The sequence below is a fragment of the Scaptodrosophila lebanonensis genome, unplaced genomic scaffold (genome assembly GCF_003285725.1).
Source record: "Scaptodrosophila lebanonensis strain 11010-0011.00,11010-0021.00 unplaced genomic scaffold, SlebRS2 tig00000072-arrow-pilon, whole genome shotgun sequence".
In the NCBI taxonomy this organism is placed as follows: domain Eukaryota; kingdom Metazoa; phylum Arthropoda; class Insecta; order Diptera; family Drosophilidae; genus Scaptodrosophila; species Scaptodrosophila lebanonensis.
Window position 1 is genome coordinate 5,396,785 of NW_022060558.1, and position 19,974 is coordinate 5,416,758.

Below are 19,974 nucleotides of genomic sequence, written 5' to 3' on the forward strand. Positions count from 1 at the left end.
TTTTGTCAAAAAATCAGTCACAAATGAATCGATGATTCTTTAATCTTGAAATATTTATAGTAATTCCTTTTCAATTGATTTCGCGCTGTTTTTTTCCTAAGTTCACGCACTTTTTTGACAACATCTATATTTTGGTAAAAATCCAAGTCATCACGACCACTCGTGTACTCGGCCCCAAGATTTACAATTAATCAGTAGGAACTTCTTTAAAAAATTGAAACGTTTGAAAAAACTTAACCGAGCTTAGAATCAAACTTAATTTTTGCCCTTTATTCGATGCTCGTTTTTGTACCGATATTACAAATATACCCGTAATATAGTCACTTTATACGATATAATTCCGCTTTCAGTGAAGCAAATATCTTGATTTTAGTAATGGAAGTCGGCAAGGGATGCACATTTCCAACCAACCAGTCACATACAGATGATGCCACTGTTTACTTTGTTCTGTATCTTGGATACTGATAGTCCAAATGGTAATACTCCAAAACCAAAATAATTAATTCATTACAAATTTAAACAAATACATATATACATTTGTACATATAAGTATGTATACATTTGTATGAACATGCATTTCTAGTTCTGGAAAGCTGATTAGCAGTGCTTTCTTATCACTTGAAGCGGCAATGTTCCGTTAAAAGTTGATAGCTTCTCGGTTCTTAAAATTATGAAGCTGTGTTTAACATCTCTCGTGGATACAAAGCAGTCATCAGATATCACCGCATCCATATACCTTCCCCAAATCGGCAAAAACCAAAAGCACTCATTATATTTCTCAGAATAATTCTCTTTATTATTATTTTATCTTTTCTTGCATTTTTTTAGTTTTACTTAGGTTTAATTTTATCAGTTTTAGCAATTTCTCTTGTATCAGATATATATATATATATATATATATTTATTTATTTATAGTCTATATATACTTAAAATGTATTTCATCTTCATGCCCTTGCTGCTGCATGTACTATTATCTTTAAACTGTTATCTGCTTTTTGTTATTAAAATTATATTTATTTACTGTATATATCTTTTTTATTTGCTTACGTCACTAAGAAATTATGTTATATACTCTTTAATTTATAACTCTTGTTATCCCGCACTTTTTACTTGGTTGGTTTTTTATACAACATTTATTTCATTCATTATTTACGTGTTAGTGATAAAGCTAAAAAAACTCACGTTGGTGAGCTCTGAAAAATTTGTAATGTTTGTTGTTGTTTGTGTAAAATTAGTTTAACAAAAGCACTTGATTAATCGTTATAGCAACGGAATCAGCACGGGAGAGACTTCAATTGTAATCAATGACTGCTATATAGTTGCAACTTTCTTGAACACTTGCTGTGATATTCTATAGGTTTTTTTGTTTTTGGATTTTCTCGGTATTTGCAAAACTAAAAAGGGTTAAGTTCGGGGAGAAAGCGAAACATCGCGCCATGCCATTAGTCAGCCATCCTATGGAGCAGACTAGTTTTGGTGACCCCGACTAGCCCACCACCAACCTCATTTCCTAATCTACATAGCACCCAGGCGTACGTTGGGCGATTTGCAAAAAGTAAATAAATAATTTGAAAACTAAAATGCGAAATAAAAATAAGCGAAATAAAAAATAAACATGCGTTTGATTTTGAAAATTGTTTAATTGCCTTTTATTCAACATTTTTTCAACTATTTATATAAATTTTGCAATTGAGTTTTCTTCTGTTCGACGTTGTTTATGTTTGCTTGATTTGTTTCCTTCTTCGTTTCTGTTTTGTTTAAGTAATGTTTTTTATTGTATTTGTTGGTTGTTGTTGTTACACCTTGCTAAAGTTAGTTAAAATAGTTGTTGCTCTAATATGCCCTTTCCATATCGGTTGCCCATACATATCGTTTACATAGGTATGTATATCAATATATTTCTATTTAGATTTAAACTAGCATTACCATTTTGTCATTAAATATTTGTATTTTCACTTTTTGTTGCAGAAATCTTACTCCTTAAACTAGACATTAGTATAATATTTATATATATAGTAATATATAGATATTTATGCATTCATAATCAATATATCCATTCATACGATTTATAAGCTACGTAATTTCGTGTTCTTTCTCCCATCATCATATTTTTCAGTTTATTGCAAACATAAAGCAAGTTTTTTTTATTTACCCCAAAACTAAACGTCAAGACTAACTTATTTAGTAATTGGTACTTAGATAAGAAATTAGGGAGAAAAAGAGAGTTGGGCAGATATAGTGGTGGTACCAGCAGACAAATGAGAGAGTTGTCAGGAGGGTTGAGTTTGTCTTGTGATTCAAGGAAGGATGACTAAGAAGTGCACGCAACAAAAATTGTTCAACGAGAACTAAAACTTGATGTTGAATTAAAATATTATTTGCCATTTCACTCCGCTTTACATCGATAAACATATGTATAATTATAAACACAATTTCAACTAAAAGCACACTAAAGCATTTTTAATTATATTTAAAAATAATAGATAAACTATAATTACAGCTAAAAACACATTATTATATGCATATGCATGTAGTTAGCGGCTAAACGCAATTTGCAAAAACTTTTCCAAAATTTGTGTTCAATATCTCATATTACTCGGCTGATCTGTTAGGCATTTGCAGAAAAAAAAACTTCTATCCAAAACCACGTAGTTGCATTCTATTCCTTCCTTACTTCCTTACAAATCGAAGGCTGCACATTGCGTCGCCAATCGCAGGTAAATATTTTTAATTTATAAAAGCACATACATACACACACTATATATATACATATATATATATATATATACATATATGTATGTAGAGTCTAAAATACTGAACTGTTCTACAATTTGCGGGGCATGGTCCAACTTGTGATTTACAGCAAAGGTCGTGATGAGTTGTGCATTCATCTTATCCGATCGTTAATTTAAAGGAATTAAAGGTTATAAACGAAGAACAAGTTTTCTACTATCGGCTAAGATCACTGTTCGGAATAGGATATACGAGTATATATGCAGCTACGTGCCAAGGCCCTCTTCTGCGCTTGCTTATTTGTTTGAAATACGCGAAAAGTGTATGCATTTATTTATTCGTTTTCCCACTGATGAATGTATTATCATTTTTCGATTTATATCATTTTTAATACGTTTGTTTCTTTTTCTTCAATTTCATTATCATTTCATTTGTGTACGCATAAAATTTTACTAATTAATTGTAGTGTTAAATTATGGTATATGTATGCATATATACTATGTACGTTGTTTTCCACTTTTCATAGAATTGTTATTTAGAGTCAGAGTTAAATTTAAAGTCAACTAAAAGTAGCGTTAATATTATTAAAATAAATGACATTTTTGCTGTTCTTGTTTTTATGCATGTAACTGTAACTGTGTGTGTGTGTGTGTGGCTGTGTGCTGCTTGTGTTTTGGAAGCCTGCAGTTCATTTAAACATTTCTCCTATCTCTTTGCAAAAACATGGTCACGCTTTTTTACACTGCTGCTTATAAAGTTAATTTATACAATGTTTTTTATTATTTATAATATATACTTTATGTTAACATGCTCCTTCTCATTGCTTTTCTGTTGCTAGTTACAAAAATATCTGCGATTTTTGTACAATCTGAATTGCCTTCAAACATTTCTGTTTGTTATTGTTAATTGTTGTGCTCGACTCTCTGTCTACTTCCTGCAATGCTGCAACTTCAAAGTGACTGCGGTGGCATAGATGTGCGTGCCTGCCTGCCTGCCTGCCTGCCTGCGTGCGTGTGTGTGTGTGTGTGTGCAATTCTGTCCGATCAGTCCATTTCAATATTACTATTGTCCACATGCGGGTGGCACATTGCAAATGCTCAACGGCTTGAGCTTCTAGTGGACAGTTTATTAGATACTAGCAGTGAACATCTAGAAAAGGCCTCAAATGGGATTAACGCGAACTAAGATCAGAATACGAACGAGAATCGAGTTATAGGCAAAAGCTGATGTGGGTCCGTCTTTGTCGCGAGTTTGTAAAAGAGGTGGGTGGGTGGTGTCTGTCAGATGTTTGGTGTACGCTTTGTTAGATGTAGAATAGTGTTATGTTGTGTTTGTGTTGTTTATTTGCTGATCCTGCGAGTAAAGGTTGCTTAAAATTTTATGTAAATTGCGCCAAGTCCGCGTTCTGCATATTTTTTGCTTCAATTTTAGAATAAAAATGTATTGCATATATTTCCTTGTAATTTTTTTTAATGTTTAATGTTAACAACGAAATTTATTATACTATGCATAGATGTAGTTTGTTTTGATAAAGATCTAATTGCTAAAAAAAATGGAAAAGAAAGCAAAAATCGAAAGGTTTGTTGTTGTAATATAAACAAAGAAAAACTAAATAACGCTTACAGCAATAAAAACCTACAGACGAACATTATATCTCTCTTTTTTTTTTTTTGCCATTTTTCAGTGTTTTTTATGGTTCTCAGTTTTTCCTCTAGTTACCATATACATATGTATATATAGCATAAAATGATTGATGTGCATATACCCGGACAAACTATATTGAAGTGTGTAAATGTGAGCGCCACGTCGACGCATCATTACATCATCACTCACTTATATGCATATTTATAATATAATTAATTAAAATCAAAATCAATTCAATTTTGTGTAAAATGTTAACATGTTTGTTGTGGTTTTTTCTCGTTTTAGATTTTCACTTTATAGATTGAGGCAAAAATAAAACTAAGTATATTTAAAACGCACTTTTCGCACTGCTTACATTGTTTGCCTTTTGCCTGCCTTGTTGGTTTACTAGTTAATAATATTACATACAGATAGAATTTTGCCTTTTAATTTTGCTCCAGTTGCTTTAAAAATTAATCGCGCTGCTTCTCTTCTAGTTTTGTGAATTTAGTGTGTGTGTGTGTGGTCGTTAATTTTGTTTAGCAATGAAAAAAAGTAAGGAGCGCTAGACGTTCGATTTTTTTGTTTTGTTTTGTTTGTTGTTTTTTTTTTAGATTTTCTTTTGTTGACATTTTTTACATTTTTTTTGTGTTGCTTTTTTCTTTCGCGTTAATTTTGCAAAATTTGTTTCCTTTTAATACATAATTAATTCTATATATATATATAATATGTATATTATGTTGTAGCTGATAATTAAGAATTAAGAAATAGTTGGGGCTTCCTTTTGTTGTTGTTCTTTTACTTTGCTTTTTACACACTCAACGTACAAAAACAAATTTACACATTGTCTACTACAAAATTTAGCATTACAATTTTAGCGTTCGGTGCTTGGTTGCGGTGTTTGTTCTCATTTTTTGCATACAAAAAATTTCGTGTTGTTGTTTTGATCACCAAAGGGTTGGGATGAGTGTAGTAACTGCCAGGCAGCCGCCATTGGGCCAGTGGGCGTTGGCAAATTAAAAAGGACACGCGCGTCCAAATCACAGAAAGAAAGGCGGCAGGCTGCGTCTCCTATCTGACTGACTGGTTGCTGCTCCTTCTGGTCTGACTAACGCTGTTACGCGTCTGGTTAAAGTTGTTGGCGTTGCTGCTACTCCTTATCTTATTGTAAGAGGCAACACATTCTTGGCCTCTGCCTTTGGTCGCGCTTCTGCTGCTGCTGCTGTTGCTGTTTTTGTTGATACTGCTAGTGATACCGCAGCCGATTGATTGACTGATGCTGCTGCTGCTGCCACAGATGATGATGTTGTTGCTGCGCAGCTGCTGCCAAAATGATTGTTGCCGATGTTGTTGCAGTTGTCGCCGTCATCCCCACTTTCTCGTTGTAGTTGAAAAGTTGTTGGAGCTGCTGTTGCTTGTTGAGTGCGCAGTGTGGATGTTGGAGTTGTTCTATTTGATGAAGTTGTTGTTGCAGAAGTAGTTGTTGGTCTGTTGTTGAATTTACTGTACTGGTTGGTTGCTTGGTTGATTGGTTGGTTGGTTGTTGTGTAGCTGTACCTGTACCTGTAATTATTTGTGTTGCTGTCCTTGCTATTGCCTTTCGGGTTTTTTGGTTATGGCTTCTGTACTATTGTGTGTGAGTGTTTGTTGTTGCTTTTGTGGTTGTTGTTTTACATTATAATTACATGACAATTTATATTTATATTGATGGTATTATGTATTGTGTTCTCGTGTGAGTGTGTGTGTTTTTGTTGTTGTTGTTGTTGTTGTTGTTATAGCGTAGCGTATGTTTTGATGTATATACTATTATTATGTGTATGTGTATTATTATGTTACTGTTACTGGCACAATATCAAATTCAAATCTTTTGAATCTTCTCGCCAACTACAACAGGATTATTGCGTCGTATCTCCTGTGCACCATGCTCTCTATAGTCGAATGTGCAATTGTGTTTATCGGAATAGCGATGCACAGCGCAGTACAAACCGCCGCAACGACACTGAAAACCTGCAAGTGAAAAAGTCTCGATTAAACAATGTCCACACGTCGGGAGAAACACAGAAGGGTTGTTCTCGAAAACGCTTAAAGTCCCCTACCAGCAGTTTGATATTAATTAGACAGGTCATAGGTCATCCATATGCCAATATCAACTCACAGCCATTATTTCAAGGGATTTGAACTTTTCGAGACTTCCCCTTGGTGTGGTTTTTGAAGCGATTACTTACCGGTCAGCCCAACCTTCTTACGACATTCGCCACATCTGTTCTTCTTCTTTTTGGCATCTTTATCATCTTCCTTGTCTTTCTCTTCCTCATTGGTGGAGGCTGGGGCTTGTGAGGAAGTGTTAGGACCAGACGCCGATGTGATGACTTCGCTATTAGTTTTGGCAGCAGCGGCAGCTTCTTCGGTGATTTTCTGTGGCAATGAAAGGAGGCAAGCATTTTAGAAGCAAATCAAACAAATAGAAGAGGAAACATTTTTTGGTTTCAGAGTCTAGGGTGCGAGCAGATTTTGTTATGCGATTGTTTAACTTTTGAATCTGCCAAAAATTTAAATTGCCAATTCATTAGAACGATCAGATCAGGTCTCGCAGTTGGTCTACATCTGTCCTCCTACATGATCTATAGGACTCGACTTTAAACAATATTTAAGCTATCGGTTTTCCACACATAATAAAATTTGCTCACGAAAAAATCTCCCAGCTCTATTCTAATCCACCATTTGTTCCAACTGCATTCATAGGCGGTATTATTTTATAGATACATAAGTGTATATCTGTATTTCAGAGATTTATACAATTTTATTGCGAAGTAAAGTATATTTCGAAGGCGTTTGGGAAAATGTTGAAAATGCTGTACTATATAGAAAGCGTCCGTGAACTGTTCGTTTTGGCGATCGACTGGCGCAGTGATTATCACATTGTGGGGTTCGGTCTATTGTTCGGGCAAGCGCTTGCCCAAAAAATAGGCGCAGAGCCAAAATTCCTAACCAAGAGCGCTCGTGTGTGGGTGTGTGTGTGTGTGTGTGTGTGTGTGTTGGGAGTGGCTGATGAGTGGTGTTGTGTGTGGAGGTGTATTTGTGTGTTTACCCGCTTCTTGGCTGACATGTCTTGGTTTGCACTTTCAGAGGCTGCTGATGAGGACGCCGCTGTTACAGTGACGGCAATGGATGTTGCCTCTGCGGTGCTGTTACTGTTATTGTTGCTACCATCGCCACCATCTGCCTCAGAGCTCTGTTGGGCATCCATGCTACGGATGCTGCCACTGCGCTTCCCGTCCTGCTTCGATGGCTTTGGCTTCTTGCCGCCATTTTGATCGTTCGGCTCGTTTGACTTATCCATGGAGTTTATGACGTATGCACGCCGGCTGCGTCGTTTTCAAATTAAGCTCACGCACAGTTATCGGATTCGAAGATCCGGGAATGCGGTAGGGGCTCTTCTGGCGCTGCGGCACGTTTAGAGAATAGGCTAGACGAGGTTCCTTCCTTCGGTGCCACGTAGGGAAAGGGGTAAGGTTAGGGGTGGTCGTGTAGGCGGTGGTTCCTCCGCGTCGGACTAATTCGTCGGCGCTTCCGCCCGAAATGCGCGACTTTGACTTGCCTTTAGTTTTGGACTTGTCGGTCTTTTTCTTGGCCGAGGTGGTCGTGATATTCGTCAAGGACGCTTCGCGTTGTGCCGTCGATGTCTGCCTGCCAGTGACTGTTACCCTTCCACTATTCGGTCGAGCCTGTTTCTTTCGTTTGGTCTTTGTCAACGGCTCTGTAACGTCAACGATTCCGGAACGCTCATGTAAAACTCCGACCTGGGCACGGGGGTCGGACAATGTACTGCTAGAGCCGTTAGCTTTGCCTTCACCGCCCTCACTGCGCTTCGTACTCGACTTAGCGGTCTTGAGTTTCTTGACGCGCTTCTTTAACTTTAACTCGCCAAGGCGGGAACTCTTCTTGGTTATCGGCACCAAGGGATAGGTGCGCACGTTGGCCGAGAACTTGACCTTGCGCGGGCTGGGCCCGCAACCGTCGTTGCTGTTGACTTCACCGAAGCCGGCGGCTTTGCGCGAAAGCGAGCTTTTTCGTATGGCGGACTGCACGGGCGAGAGGTTGCTGCTGGCAACGACTGTGCCTGCTGCTTCTGCCCTGGCTGCTGCTGTCGACGACTTGCTGCTGGCGTGAGCTGTTTTTCCAGCGGTCCCAGTGGTAGCTTTTCGTGACCGAACGTCTGTTGGAGCAGCGCGTAGAAGCGTTGCAGGGAGGTGTAGGTAGGAAACAAAATTAGAGGAGTAGCGCATTTGCAAGCGTTGGGGTGTACACTACCAGTGGCCTTTGCCGAGAGAGTGCTGCCCATGCCGGAGGCCACCGAAGTGGAGGCCAGGGAACAGCTAGCCTTGGGCGTAGCGCCGGCAGCTGAGCGTACGATGCGCTTGCGCTTGAAGCGACGCACCGTCAGCGCAGCAGAATCGGCAGCATTGATGCCCCCGCTGCTGACAGAAGGAGTGGCGGTTGGGACAGCGTTTGATGCGCGTGCGCCACTGTGAGTAGTCGCAGCAGAAGAGGAAGTGCCCGCGACATGGCTGCGTGCCGGCGTTTTTGAGGAACCACTTAAAATTACCATAACTTAGAATTTGGAATTTTTACTATAGATAAATTTTGTGACTTGTAAGTCCGAGACAAAATCTGTGCAATTGTTAAAACATTAGGCGTTTCGGCTGATAGAAAACTCAAGGGCTGGACTGACCCGACCCCAAAGGGTATTCGAATTGACGCCTTAAATGACAGCTGTCCAAAAAATGAATAAATTTCGTTTCTTTTGGCGGGGCCAGAAGAAATCCACTGGGACAGGACAAAACAGCTCGTTGATAGACGTAACTGCAGCAATGTTTCTTAAAGTAAGTCGCTTGCTGGTTTTTTGTGTCTAGCGGAAAATGCGCAGCTTTCACAAAGCAAATAAAGCCAAAGGTCTCTTGAAGATGGAAAATAATCATTACCTTTGCGGATCCCAGCGTATTTATAGCTAGACGTTCACACGTGGCCAGCAGCACTCAGCACTCTCTTGCTCTACCCTGGCTCTTATCACCTTACACTATTATGATGCAATGAATTAATTGCGGAATTTACTTAGAACACTGAATTTATGTCCGAAAAACAAAGAAGATTGTTACTGACTAACACGTTCACATCTACATTAAAATGATTTGAGTGATACCAATTACGAAGCCTACTATGAGAACAAATTCAGATACATTTTCAAAGAGTTGTGTTATCGAATATGCTTTTGTTACAGCAAAGAACGATACAAGAAACAAGTCTATTTGAATAATAAATATTATCTTCTATACCAGATAGCTGGAAAAATTTAAATAAAGTGTACCTTTCTACGGCTGCCTTCAAATAACTTCATTTGGAGGAAAACTGATTGAAGAACGCGGATTTAATTTAACATTAAAAGTATTTTCTGCTCGAGAGATCATATATCATAATTCTGACTTTGCTTACAACCTTACAGATCCTGGGCCAAAATTAATCATAGAATTGGATCATTGCCATCCGATGCAGAGCGTCAACAATTTTAATTCATGCACAATATTAAGGAGCAACAATCATGAAAATAGCAATTCTCCGAGAACTGCGAACAAGTTTTGTCGGAATTGTGATTGTTGTAAAGACTTGAAAACGCGTAATATTGTTCTTAGACGGCGCAACATACTCGGAGACGAGTATGACGTGTCTTCAAAATTAACTAAAATACATCATATGTGCCGATATTCCAGATCCAGACCTGAATGTTGTAAATACAAACATGATTCACGGACCTCCCAATCACCGTGCATAGTTCACGAAAGTGAATAGAAACGATGGTCGTAATCGACAATAAATTCATAAATAGTTTCCAGATCATTCGCGGACCATTGAATCGTGGTGGAGTATTGCAATTCATCAAAGTCAATCAAATACATCTGCAAATATGGTTATACACATATTATTTGATGTATTTGATGGACTTCACAGACTCGACTCGACTCAGGTGTGGAGCAACAATGCAACGCGCGTCATTCATTCAGTTATTAAATTAACACGGCATTTATTGATCCTGTGGCTATGCGAAGTTCGCTGGGTTAGCTAGTATATGTATGTGTGTATGTATATGACAATGTATAGTAGTCCGGACCCGTCTACCACGATTGCTTGAATTCTACTTGAAGGAGACAGGCGGACATTGCTATAACGATTCACCTCATGCTGGTGATATACATTTTAATACTTTTATACTTTTACGATTACTTTATAGCTGTCCCAAGACCTATGTGTCGGATTAATTACACTCTTTTTTTTTTTTGATTTCAATGTCAAGTAATCTTTGAACAGGATCCGTAATATCACGCTATTTTTTACTTCGCCGTTAGACAACACCTTTTAAAGTAACTTTGAATTCCCTAGACTCCAGAGATACTTATGGTAAGCGTTCTTACTCACCTCTTTTACGTCGTTGTGTGGCTGTTGTAAGCTCTGCACTGTGGGCTGTGCGGTGTTAGTGATTGCAATGGCCGGACTGAATGTAGGGCTAGGTTGTGGGCTTGGAACTGAGACAGGTGTGCTGCTCACGGGTGGCTGTTGCTTTTTTCTAAGCGAGTCCTGAAAAACACAAGTGGAAATTTTAAACACTACCCACTGCCTGAATCAATTAAATTGCACTTACCTTATAGCAAACCGAGCAGAGACCATCTGTGGCAGGATTACCATAGAACCCGCATCCAGAGCGGCACATGGGTTGCATTGGATTGGACTCACGTTCCATGCTGCTAGGCTAGATTATATGTGTGTGTGCGTGTGTGTGGATGTGTTCTTTTTATGTCTATTAGACAGGCTCTCTAACGACGATATCTCACTGGTTGTTTGGCTCTTTTACTTGCCGTTGCTTTTGTTTTTTTGATTGACTTTCGCCCAGCGAAGTTGTTGCGTCTGCTTGCAGATGCTGCACCAACTGTTTCTCCTTTCTAGCTCAGTCGCAAAAAATTCCTGCTACTGCGTTCTCTTTGATTTCTTGGATTATTGGTCTTGCATGTAATCAGTTCGTTCGTTGATCTTTTAAACCAATATCCGTCCAAATATAAGGCTTTTATGACTGATGAGCTTTGAGTTGATTTTTGCGACTGCAAAGAAAATCAAAGTAAATCAAGTTAGTGAAGTACACTAAATAATACCAAACCCACTTCTCCCTGATTAGCAGTGTTGAATAATGTCAAACGAACTATTGGCATGTCATTACGCACTTTATATTAGATTCCTATGATTGCCCAGGGCCCTCGCAGTACTTTAGACCTAAAAATCGTGGCTGAACAGGGAGTAGTATTAAGCCATGCCATTTATTGATTCCGCACTGTCAGAATACTAATTTTTCCTTAGCCATTTCATGGTCCAACATTGAACACTTTAAAATTTAATAATCCTAGTCCATAATTTAGGTAATTTAGTGGCACGGGTTAAATCATTTGATATACGGAATACATTCTAACATGAAGGTAGAATCGAATCAACCCGCTGTAAAATGCAGCGCGAACGGTGCGTCCATTATGAGCCACAGCAGTAAAATATATTCCAAGATTCCACCCTTGTGGCCGGGGCCGAAGCGTGCATTATTGCACTCAATAATTTATGATAAGTAACCAAGTGCCACTAAATCTAGTTGTGGTCATGTGTTAAATATATAACATCCCTGCAATGGAAAGCAAGTAGATACAAAAGCCCGTTTAATAGGATAGATTTAGACTTAAAGCCCATATACATGTACAATAAATAGGCAAACAAAGCGGCAAACAAAAAATGTTAAAACGCATTATGTACATACTTAAATGCATACATACATACGCTCTTATATATGTACATACATACATATGTATGTGCATACATAGAATACAATACAAACGTTTGTGTTGGGGGTTTATTATTGTAAGTCAAGCGGGAACTTACGGGCAGGGGCCGTCAAAAGCTAACTGCAAGAAAAGTTGAATTGCATTACAACACAAAACACACCTAAAAAAATAGAGTGGCATAGACACACTGTTGCAACAACAACCAAAGAAAACAAAACAACGGCTGGTTTTGTGGCTCTCTTCAAGGCTGTCAACTTAACAGACGAGAAATACATAACAGAGAAAGAAGTCAGCCAGTCAGCTTAAACCAGTTTTGAGGTGGACGAGAGCGGGCTATGGGGCAGAGGCTCAGAAAGTATGTAAACAAGTTTCGTTATACGTTTTGAAGATTAAGAAGGAAGAAAAAACCGTTAACGGTTTCAAAGGAAAACAACTAATTAGCATGGCCATATCGATAGCACACATATCTATTAACCGCGATCACTTTACAAAAAATAAATTTGTAATGTGATCCGTGGCACGTCAGCACAATAAGAGAGAAACTCGGTAAGTGTAAAAGGCAAATGAAATGGCATAGCATTTGAGTTGGTGGATAAAAGGTACTACAAATCATGACCAGAAGAGAGCTATAACGAGAATTAAATTGTTTGCCACTAACAAGGAATAATGGATGTGACAATATAATAATAAAAGATATGTATGTACATACGTATCACTTTTCCTAAAGAAAACATATTTTTTTATTGAAAAAACCATGAAATAAATTCGATGAGTCAGTGTTTAAAATGCAAAATTAATAAAAACAGACAAATTTATCATTTACACGGACGATACACTGTCATAAGCAAATGAAACGGAAGAGAAGCGAGAGAGAGAGAGAAAAGCGTAGTTAAGCAATTTTAAAATTGAGCACAATTCCATTTACTGTTATTTTCAATGCGATGCGCCGACATCGCCGCTGTTAGCAGTTACAGGCGAAATGGGCACACGCTGCTCTGTACATTTATGTATGTATGTATGTATGTATACATGCATATACGTAAGTACGTATTTGTCACACAAAATTTGACCTTACAGTGGTGAGTAAGCTCGTAGTTTTTGGTGAAAAACAAAAACAAAAATTCACTCGTACTGTAAATTATAAAGATATGTTTAAACATTCATTTGTATGTAAGTGTAATATTACAGATGTATGTATGTGCATTTAATTGCTCAAAATATATATATTGGTACAAGTTCTACATATATACATACATACATATGGTATTTAATACATATATGCATACTAGGTGTTTCCAGTGTACAAAGTAAAAGAGACAAACATTGTACATGCATATACATACATGTATGTATGTATGTATGCATATATACATACTTAAGTATGCCTGCCTCGTATTGACGCATATTGTAAAAGCATTTGCACACGCACTCTCTCACACTCACACACAAAACTCATTGCTTCATTGTACATTACATCGTTTTATGGGGAGTTTTTAACTCTGCCTCCGCCAGCAGCGTTGTCGACGTCAACGGCACGGCTATGACTGCGACGGCAGCAGCAATATCTAAAGTGAGGTGAGTTTTTTTATGGCACAAGACGAGGCACAGCAACTTTTCACTCTTTGTAGCTGTTTAAGCTTTACTGTGTTGGTGTCGTCGTTGTTGGAATGCATGCATTTGTACGCCAATGTATGTGTTTGCCCTGCTTTGTTTGCCTCTGTCTGCTTTACACGTATGGCTTTATATACATACACATGAACATGTGTTCTGTGAGTGAGTCTGTCTGTGCTTTGGGGCGCAGCAATAAATAATTTTTGCATTTTTTTCATTACTTCTACCTAAATTACACGGGTTTTGTATGGAAACGGCGTTTAATTTTTTTGATTTATTATTTTACTTTAGTGAGCACCATGGTCTTGTATTTTTCTCTTTAGTATGGCTGGCTAGTGGGGCCTGTGTGTTGAAGCAGATATCGATTTTGAAGCGCAAACTGCAGCTATTGAGAAAACAAATCAACACAAAATGCAAATAAATTGCTGCTTTGCGGTATCTCGTTGTTTATAATTGCAGACATACACATGTACATGAACGGATGTAAATATGTTATTAAATTTACATATGTACATACATACATATGTATGAAGGTAATTTCCTGCTGTTACGTTATAATTGCAAACAGTCCAAAACAGCTGTCTGTCAACGACCATTAAACACGCGGGCTTTAAGTTGCTCACTCGCTCTTCACAAACATCGTTACACCCACTCACACCTACTCGGAACCTCAAAATAATAAGAACACTTGTAAAAATTGTTTTTTATTACAATTTCTTAATCTTTTTCAGAAATGCATTATAACAAGAACCAAAATTATTTTTTGCAATATGGCAATACCTTTACCTAAATGCTTTAACGCGATAAAATAATTTGACAAAATAAAAAACATGTATACAAAATTACAAACGGTGTAATGCCCGTTTATCCATTTCGGCATACGAACATAGAATCTTGTTCCAATTTTTTGAATGCAAAGTTTTTAAAAAGATCATTTTGCATAAAATTATTATTAAAATTATTATTATTATAATTTAAGGAATAGAACGGGAATTTTTAGCTGGATTCGATATATTTGAAAATAAAGACAAGTATGAAGAATGTACCTATTCTTTTGACCATCTTCGTAACTGAAAAGGCGACTCATCAGAGTGCTAGCCAAATGTCAAATACAAATAAAACAATTCCCCACACAACAAATGGTAGCCAATGGAGAGCGAGAGCATTGGGAGAGATAAAGACAAACACGTACACTGAAGAGCGTAACTGCATACGTCAACAGACACGCGCGCTGCGGCTGCTGCGCTACGACGCACAGTGGGGCCTTAGGCCGAAACAGCTTGCGAAAATCAAAATTTTCATGAACGCTTTGGGAGTAATGAATAAACGTGTCTAATAGTTTTTTTTCCAAAGATTACGAAAATCTTACTCTCAAAAAAATCGGAATTATAGTTTAGGACATATGTGCACTCAAAGTCGACCCTTTTTTAAGCTCGCAACAATTAATTCAATTTGATGCAAATACTTCATCTTTCAGGTATAATATTAGCTAAGTTATGAAACGAATCATTGATGTTTTGATTTGTATTGCTAGATGAATTAATTTTATGCATTATTTAATAAAAACTATGTCTTTCGTATTTGTAGTTATCTAGAAAACGTTATTTTTTAAACTACCTATTTTTAGGGTGTTTTTCAACTTTGATGGAAAATAAAAAAAAAGTACCCAAAAGTACCTCGCCCATATTTTCAAAATATGTTCCTTAAATATTCTTTTACCTAACGCAATAAAACTTTCATCCGCCCGGATCCGCCGGTGTGCACCAGAGCAAAAAGAGTGCCTCAACTTCGGGAAAAAATCAGCGAAAAAGGCGCTGCCGCGGGTATAAGAAGAAGAATGCATTGCAGGTAGATTCGCTGTAACGGCTATTAGGAACATTGTATTTAGCATTATGGATACAAAAATATACCTAAGCGGTCCTATTTGATCCACATTTAATATTGTGCAACCAAAATTATGCATAATATTTATTACAGGTAGTGTAATTTACAATATTAGGTGAAGGTCTTGCAATCTTTTTGACCCTTTCATGAATTGTAATTTCTTTGCTTTAAAGCATTTGAACAGGCAAAAAGAGGTTTTAGTTTAATATCTTAGGTATGCGTTTAGAAATGGTATATATTGCCAATATTTTTGGTGCAGCGTAATAGTCGAATTTTGACTTAAAAAGCAATGAGTTGTGTCTAACTAGCAGTGAATAGTATTTTTCAATATAATTTACGTTTAAATACCTTAAAAGTGATTTTTCTTTAACATGGCTGTGCAAAATGCAACATTATTTGATCTATTTAGGAATTCCAATGATGATAAGGAATTTGAAGAAGCTGTTCTGAAAGAGCTGTATGATGCTCTGGAAAGTGTAGATCAGCAAAAAATGTTGAGAAACAAGCTTAAATTAATTTATTATAAAATCAAACAAAAATGGATAAGCGTAGGATATAGCAAGCAGAAATTTGATTTAAAATATGAAATCTGGCTATCAACGACTACGTACTTGGATACATCAATGGACGATGTACCCTCTACATCAACTGGACGAGCCAGAGGAAGACCAACGAAAAATATTGCGACATTTCCTAATTCGGCATAATGTTGATGTTCTTCCTGGGTACAAACAAATAGGATCGGCTAAGAAAGAGGCAGTACCTCAGCCCACAATAGTGACGGAACAGTCAGTGCAAGTAACACTTCAGGACCTTATGGATCACACAGCTAACTCCCACAATACATAAAATTTTGGCCCATGGTCAAATTTTAATAGAATATCAGTGTCTACCAATTGGAGAAATGTCAGAGGAAGCCCAGAATTCAGATATTTGAACACATGCAAGACGTCACGAATAAGGCAAAACGAGGATCTCTTCAATATGTTGTCAGCCTCTTCAGATCCACTGGTTTCATCCCTTAGACATGTGAGGTCTCAAAAAGAATTATTAATTATTCTTCGGACATGGTGAAATTATTAGATATTCCTTCGAATGTAGACGACTATTTTAAAGAAAACATATTAATGTAAATAATTGCAGCTGTCAGTACTTTATAATAAAAATTAATGTAATCATAAAATATTAACAAAATATTTTATTTTAATTTTTTTTTATGTAAAAAAAATTTTCAATATTTTTAAATTAAAAAAAAAAATTTTTAATTTGTTAAAAACTAAAAATATAACATAACTGAAAATAATTGTATCATTAAATGTTTTTTATTAGTTTGATTAGGCAAATATTGCACTGGCAACTAAATCCAACTTTGAGCACACATTGCGCAGCTCCTAGAAATCACAGCACAATGCGCTATGACTTGTTTCAAAGCTTAAGAATTTTTCTTTCAAACAAAATTTGAATGACGAAAATTGCTTTAGCCGTTCAGAAGATATGATTTTTGCAACGAAAAAAGTCCGAAGGCCCCACTGTGCGACGGCTGTTGCGCCAAAAGTTTTTTGTTTTTGATTTACCAGCCCACAACAACAACAACACTGAGGATTTATTTATTTTGTTTTGTAGCTAGCCAGCCGTCGACGACGACACTACTTCGTTTTCTCGCGGATGCTTGTGTGTATACATGACTATAGATACATACGTATGTATTTGTGGCTATTTTTACCGCATGTACTTTCGTGTGTGTATCGCTCGGTGTATGTTTGTATGTAAAAGCTGCTATTAAAGCAAAAGTTAAATAAAGAGGAAATCATATGATATTTTTGCTTTATGTCTGGCAAGCGATATCAGCGTCTACCTTGATGACGACATCCATGCGCAGATGAATGTTGAGTGACGTCATATGGCAATGGCACACGTAGAAAAATTACGTGGAATATTGTGAGACGTGAAAAATAATGCATACTTCTTGTTTCAATCAGCCAAAACGCACACACTGCTTGTAATTACATACGTTAATGGGTTCATATGCTTGTATGCCAAAATGTGTGGTTTGCAAATTGTATTAAGCAACAACAAGTGTTAAGTGCAAGAAAATTAACCAGACTGACGCGACAAAGCAAAAACAAAGCATTACGCAAGCCCAAGCAACAAAATGGGCGATAACAAAGAGCAGGAAATGTAACAATCATCTTAACATGACTATAATATTATTATATGTACATACATACATGTGCATTAAAGCATGTACTCATGTCTATTTATTTATTATGTGTATTTGCACTGTTACTGAAGCATACGGTAATGCATACATACATATGTATGTATATTTCATAAATTGCACGCCCGAATGCAGGCGCGGCATTCACACGGCAGCGTCGACAATCACGCAAACAACATCGGTAGAAGGTTATGTCAAGCTCGAAGCCGCTGCCCCGCAGACGATGGGTATCAAGCAAAAGCCAGAAGAGGAATTTTGTATCTGCTGCGTTTACGATATTAAATGCTGATAAGCCAATAGGAGTGCGAAAAATAAAACAAGTTCAGTAAACGTAAACGTGCTGTTGACCTGCAGTTAAATTATGAAATTTACAATAGGAAAGACAAAGGTATCTATGTATAATGAGTACGCAGGCATTGCTTTTCTGAAGGGAATTAACTAACAATTTAAAATTAAAATTTATTAAACATTTTTCAACAAGGTTTTGTTTTTAGTTTTTTTCAGTAAGCCTATTTCTGGAGTGATTTTCTAAGATACAAGGCTCAACAAGCCTATACCATAGCGAGTTGTTAAATAACTAAGTAAAAGGGTTAACAGCAGTAACCAGCAGTCACACATGCACAGCACCTTGAGTTACATTTGCATGTTAATGAGCGGAGGTGAGAGGAGAACAACGAGCGTTGCTGATGAAATTTAACATACACTCAAAATCATCCGTAGCGTATGAAACATTGTAAACTTTATTTAAAATCAGGAAATTCTACTCTTGCACAAACACAAAAGCAGCAACAACTTTTGGAGCTGCATCTAACATGTTGAACTTTTAATTAAGGAATGCGGTTTGTTTCCGGTCACGGCAAAAGCTCCTACTCCTTACTGTTGATGATCAGCTATTGAGCTTAAACAAAGTTGCTATATTAGGGGACTCGCTCACACACACTCACACACACATCAATCAAAATTGAAAAGGGAACAATAGAAAAATAACCATAATTGAGTGGCCATTGAAATTGCTTGTAATTGGAGGAAATAACGGCACTATACTTGGGTCCCTCGTCCAAGAAGAGAGAAGAAAACATACATATATCCGTATTTAGATGTGTGTGCACAGACTGTGTAAATGAGCGAAGAGCGCTGCCACAGCTGCTGCCGCCCGTCATTAATCAAAATAAATTACAAACTACGAAGGCGAGAAACGAAATGACGACTACATTTAACGTATATATGTATGTAGATACATACATACATACACACACATACATTTATATGCTATGTAAGTACGTTCGCTGAGTCGTCCTAAGAAAAATGCATAAAGCTAAGGAGTTAGTTGCTCAGGCGTGTGTTATTTGTATATAATAAATAATCACGTGGCCGGGACGTAGCATGAATCTTTAGTTACAGATACACACACAACGCCCCATGTTTCCGGCTGGCTCGCTGGCTGGCTGCCTTACCGCTGTTGTTGTTGTTTTTGCTGCTGGGGTTTCAAAAGAGTTGCGCAAAAAGCGAACATTTATTAAAAACTTGGAAAAACGCCCCCAAACTTAAAGCAAAATAAAGGCACCACACACTCACAAGAAACACGAATGATGAAAAATTCATAGCAGACGCTGCAAATGGGAATAGCAGACATAGACTTTTGGACAAGGGTATCTAAGAGCTTAGCATTAATATAATCCATACAGCAAATAAGTTACAATTCGAAAGAGAAATAAATATAGTATGTAGATATATATTGTAAAACACCTGCTCAAAGCTACACAGACTGTCAACGAGAAAGTAAGGTTATATGTGAAAGAGGTCAAGAAACTATGGACGTTGTGAACCCCTCTAAAACGCATATTGTAAGCAAGCGTGTTGATTTGTTAGATGGGCACGGTAAACAAAATTCAAGCAGACCATACGCCTGCGTCGTAGGATAAAAGTCAATTAAACAACTGCAGCAGCAGACAGACCGGGTCTGCCATGAACTGAGGTCGCCTTGAACTGCGATCAAAGACAAAGAAGCAACACACACACACAAGTCGGCGAAGGCAACGC

General features: G+C 37.4%; 1 protein-coding gene across 3 annotated transcripts in view; it reads right to left on the reverse strand.

Moving 5' to 3' along the window:
- Positions 1 to 1,620: 1,620 nt before the first annotated feature.
- Positions 1,621 to 19,974, reverse strand: part of LOC115625568 (AN1-type zinc finger protein 6) — a 28,464-nt gene continuing 10,110 nt past the window's right edge. The window contains exons 3-6 of one of the 3 annotated variants that reach the window (XM_030520662.1): positions 11,048 to 11,501; positions 10,825 to 10,983; positions 6,582 to 6,771; positions 1,621 to 6,363 (exon numbers count right to left, since the gene is read on the reverse strand). In XM_030520662.1, the coding sequence (XP_030376522.1) occupies positions 6,215 to 6,363; positions 6,582 to 6,771; positions 10,825 to 10,983; positions 11,048 to 11,146 (597 nt within the window). In that variant the 5' untranslated portion in view covers positions 11,147 to 11,501 and the 3' untranslated portion in view covers positions 1,621 to 6,214. Of the gene's footprint in view, positions 6,364 to 6,581; positions 6,772 to 7,074; positions 7,844 to 10,824; positions 10,984 to 11,047; positions 11,502 to 19,974 lie in introns of those variants that run through there. The other 2 variants (XM_030520663.1, XM_030520664.1) reach the window with 2 other exon arrangements.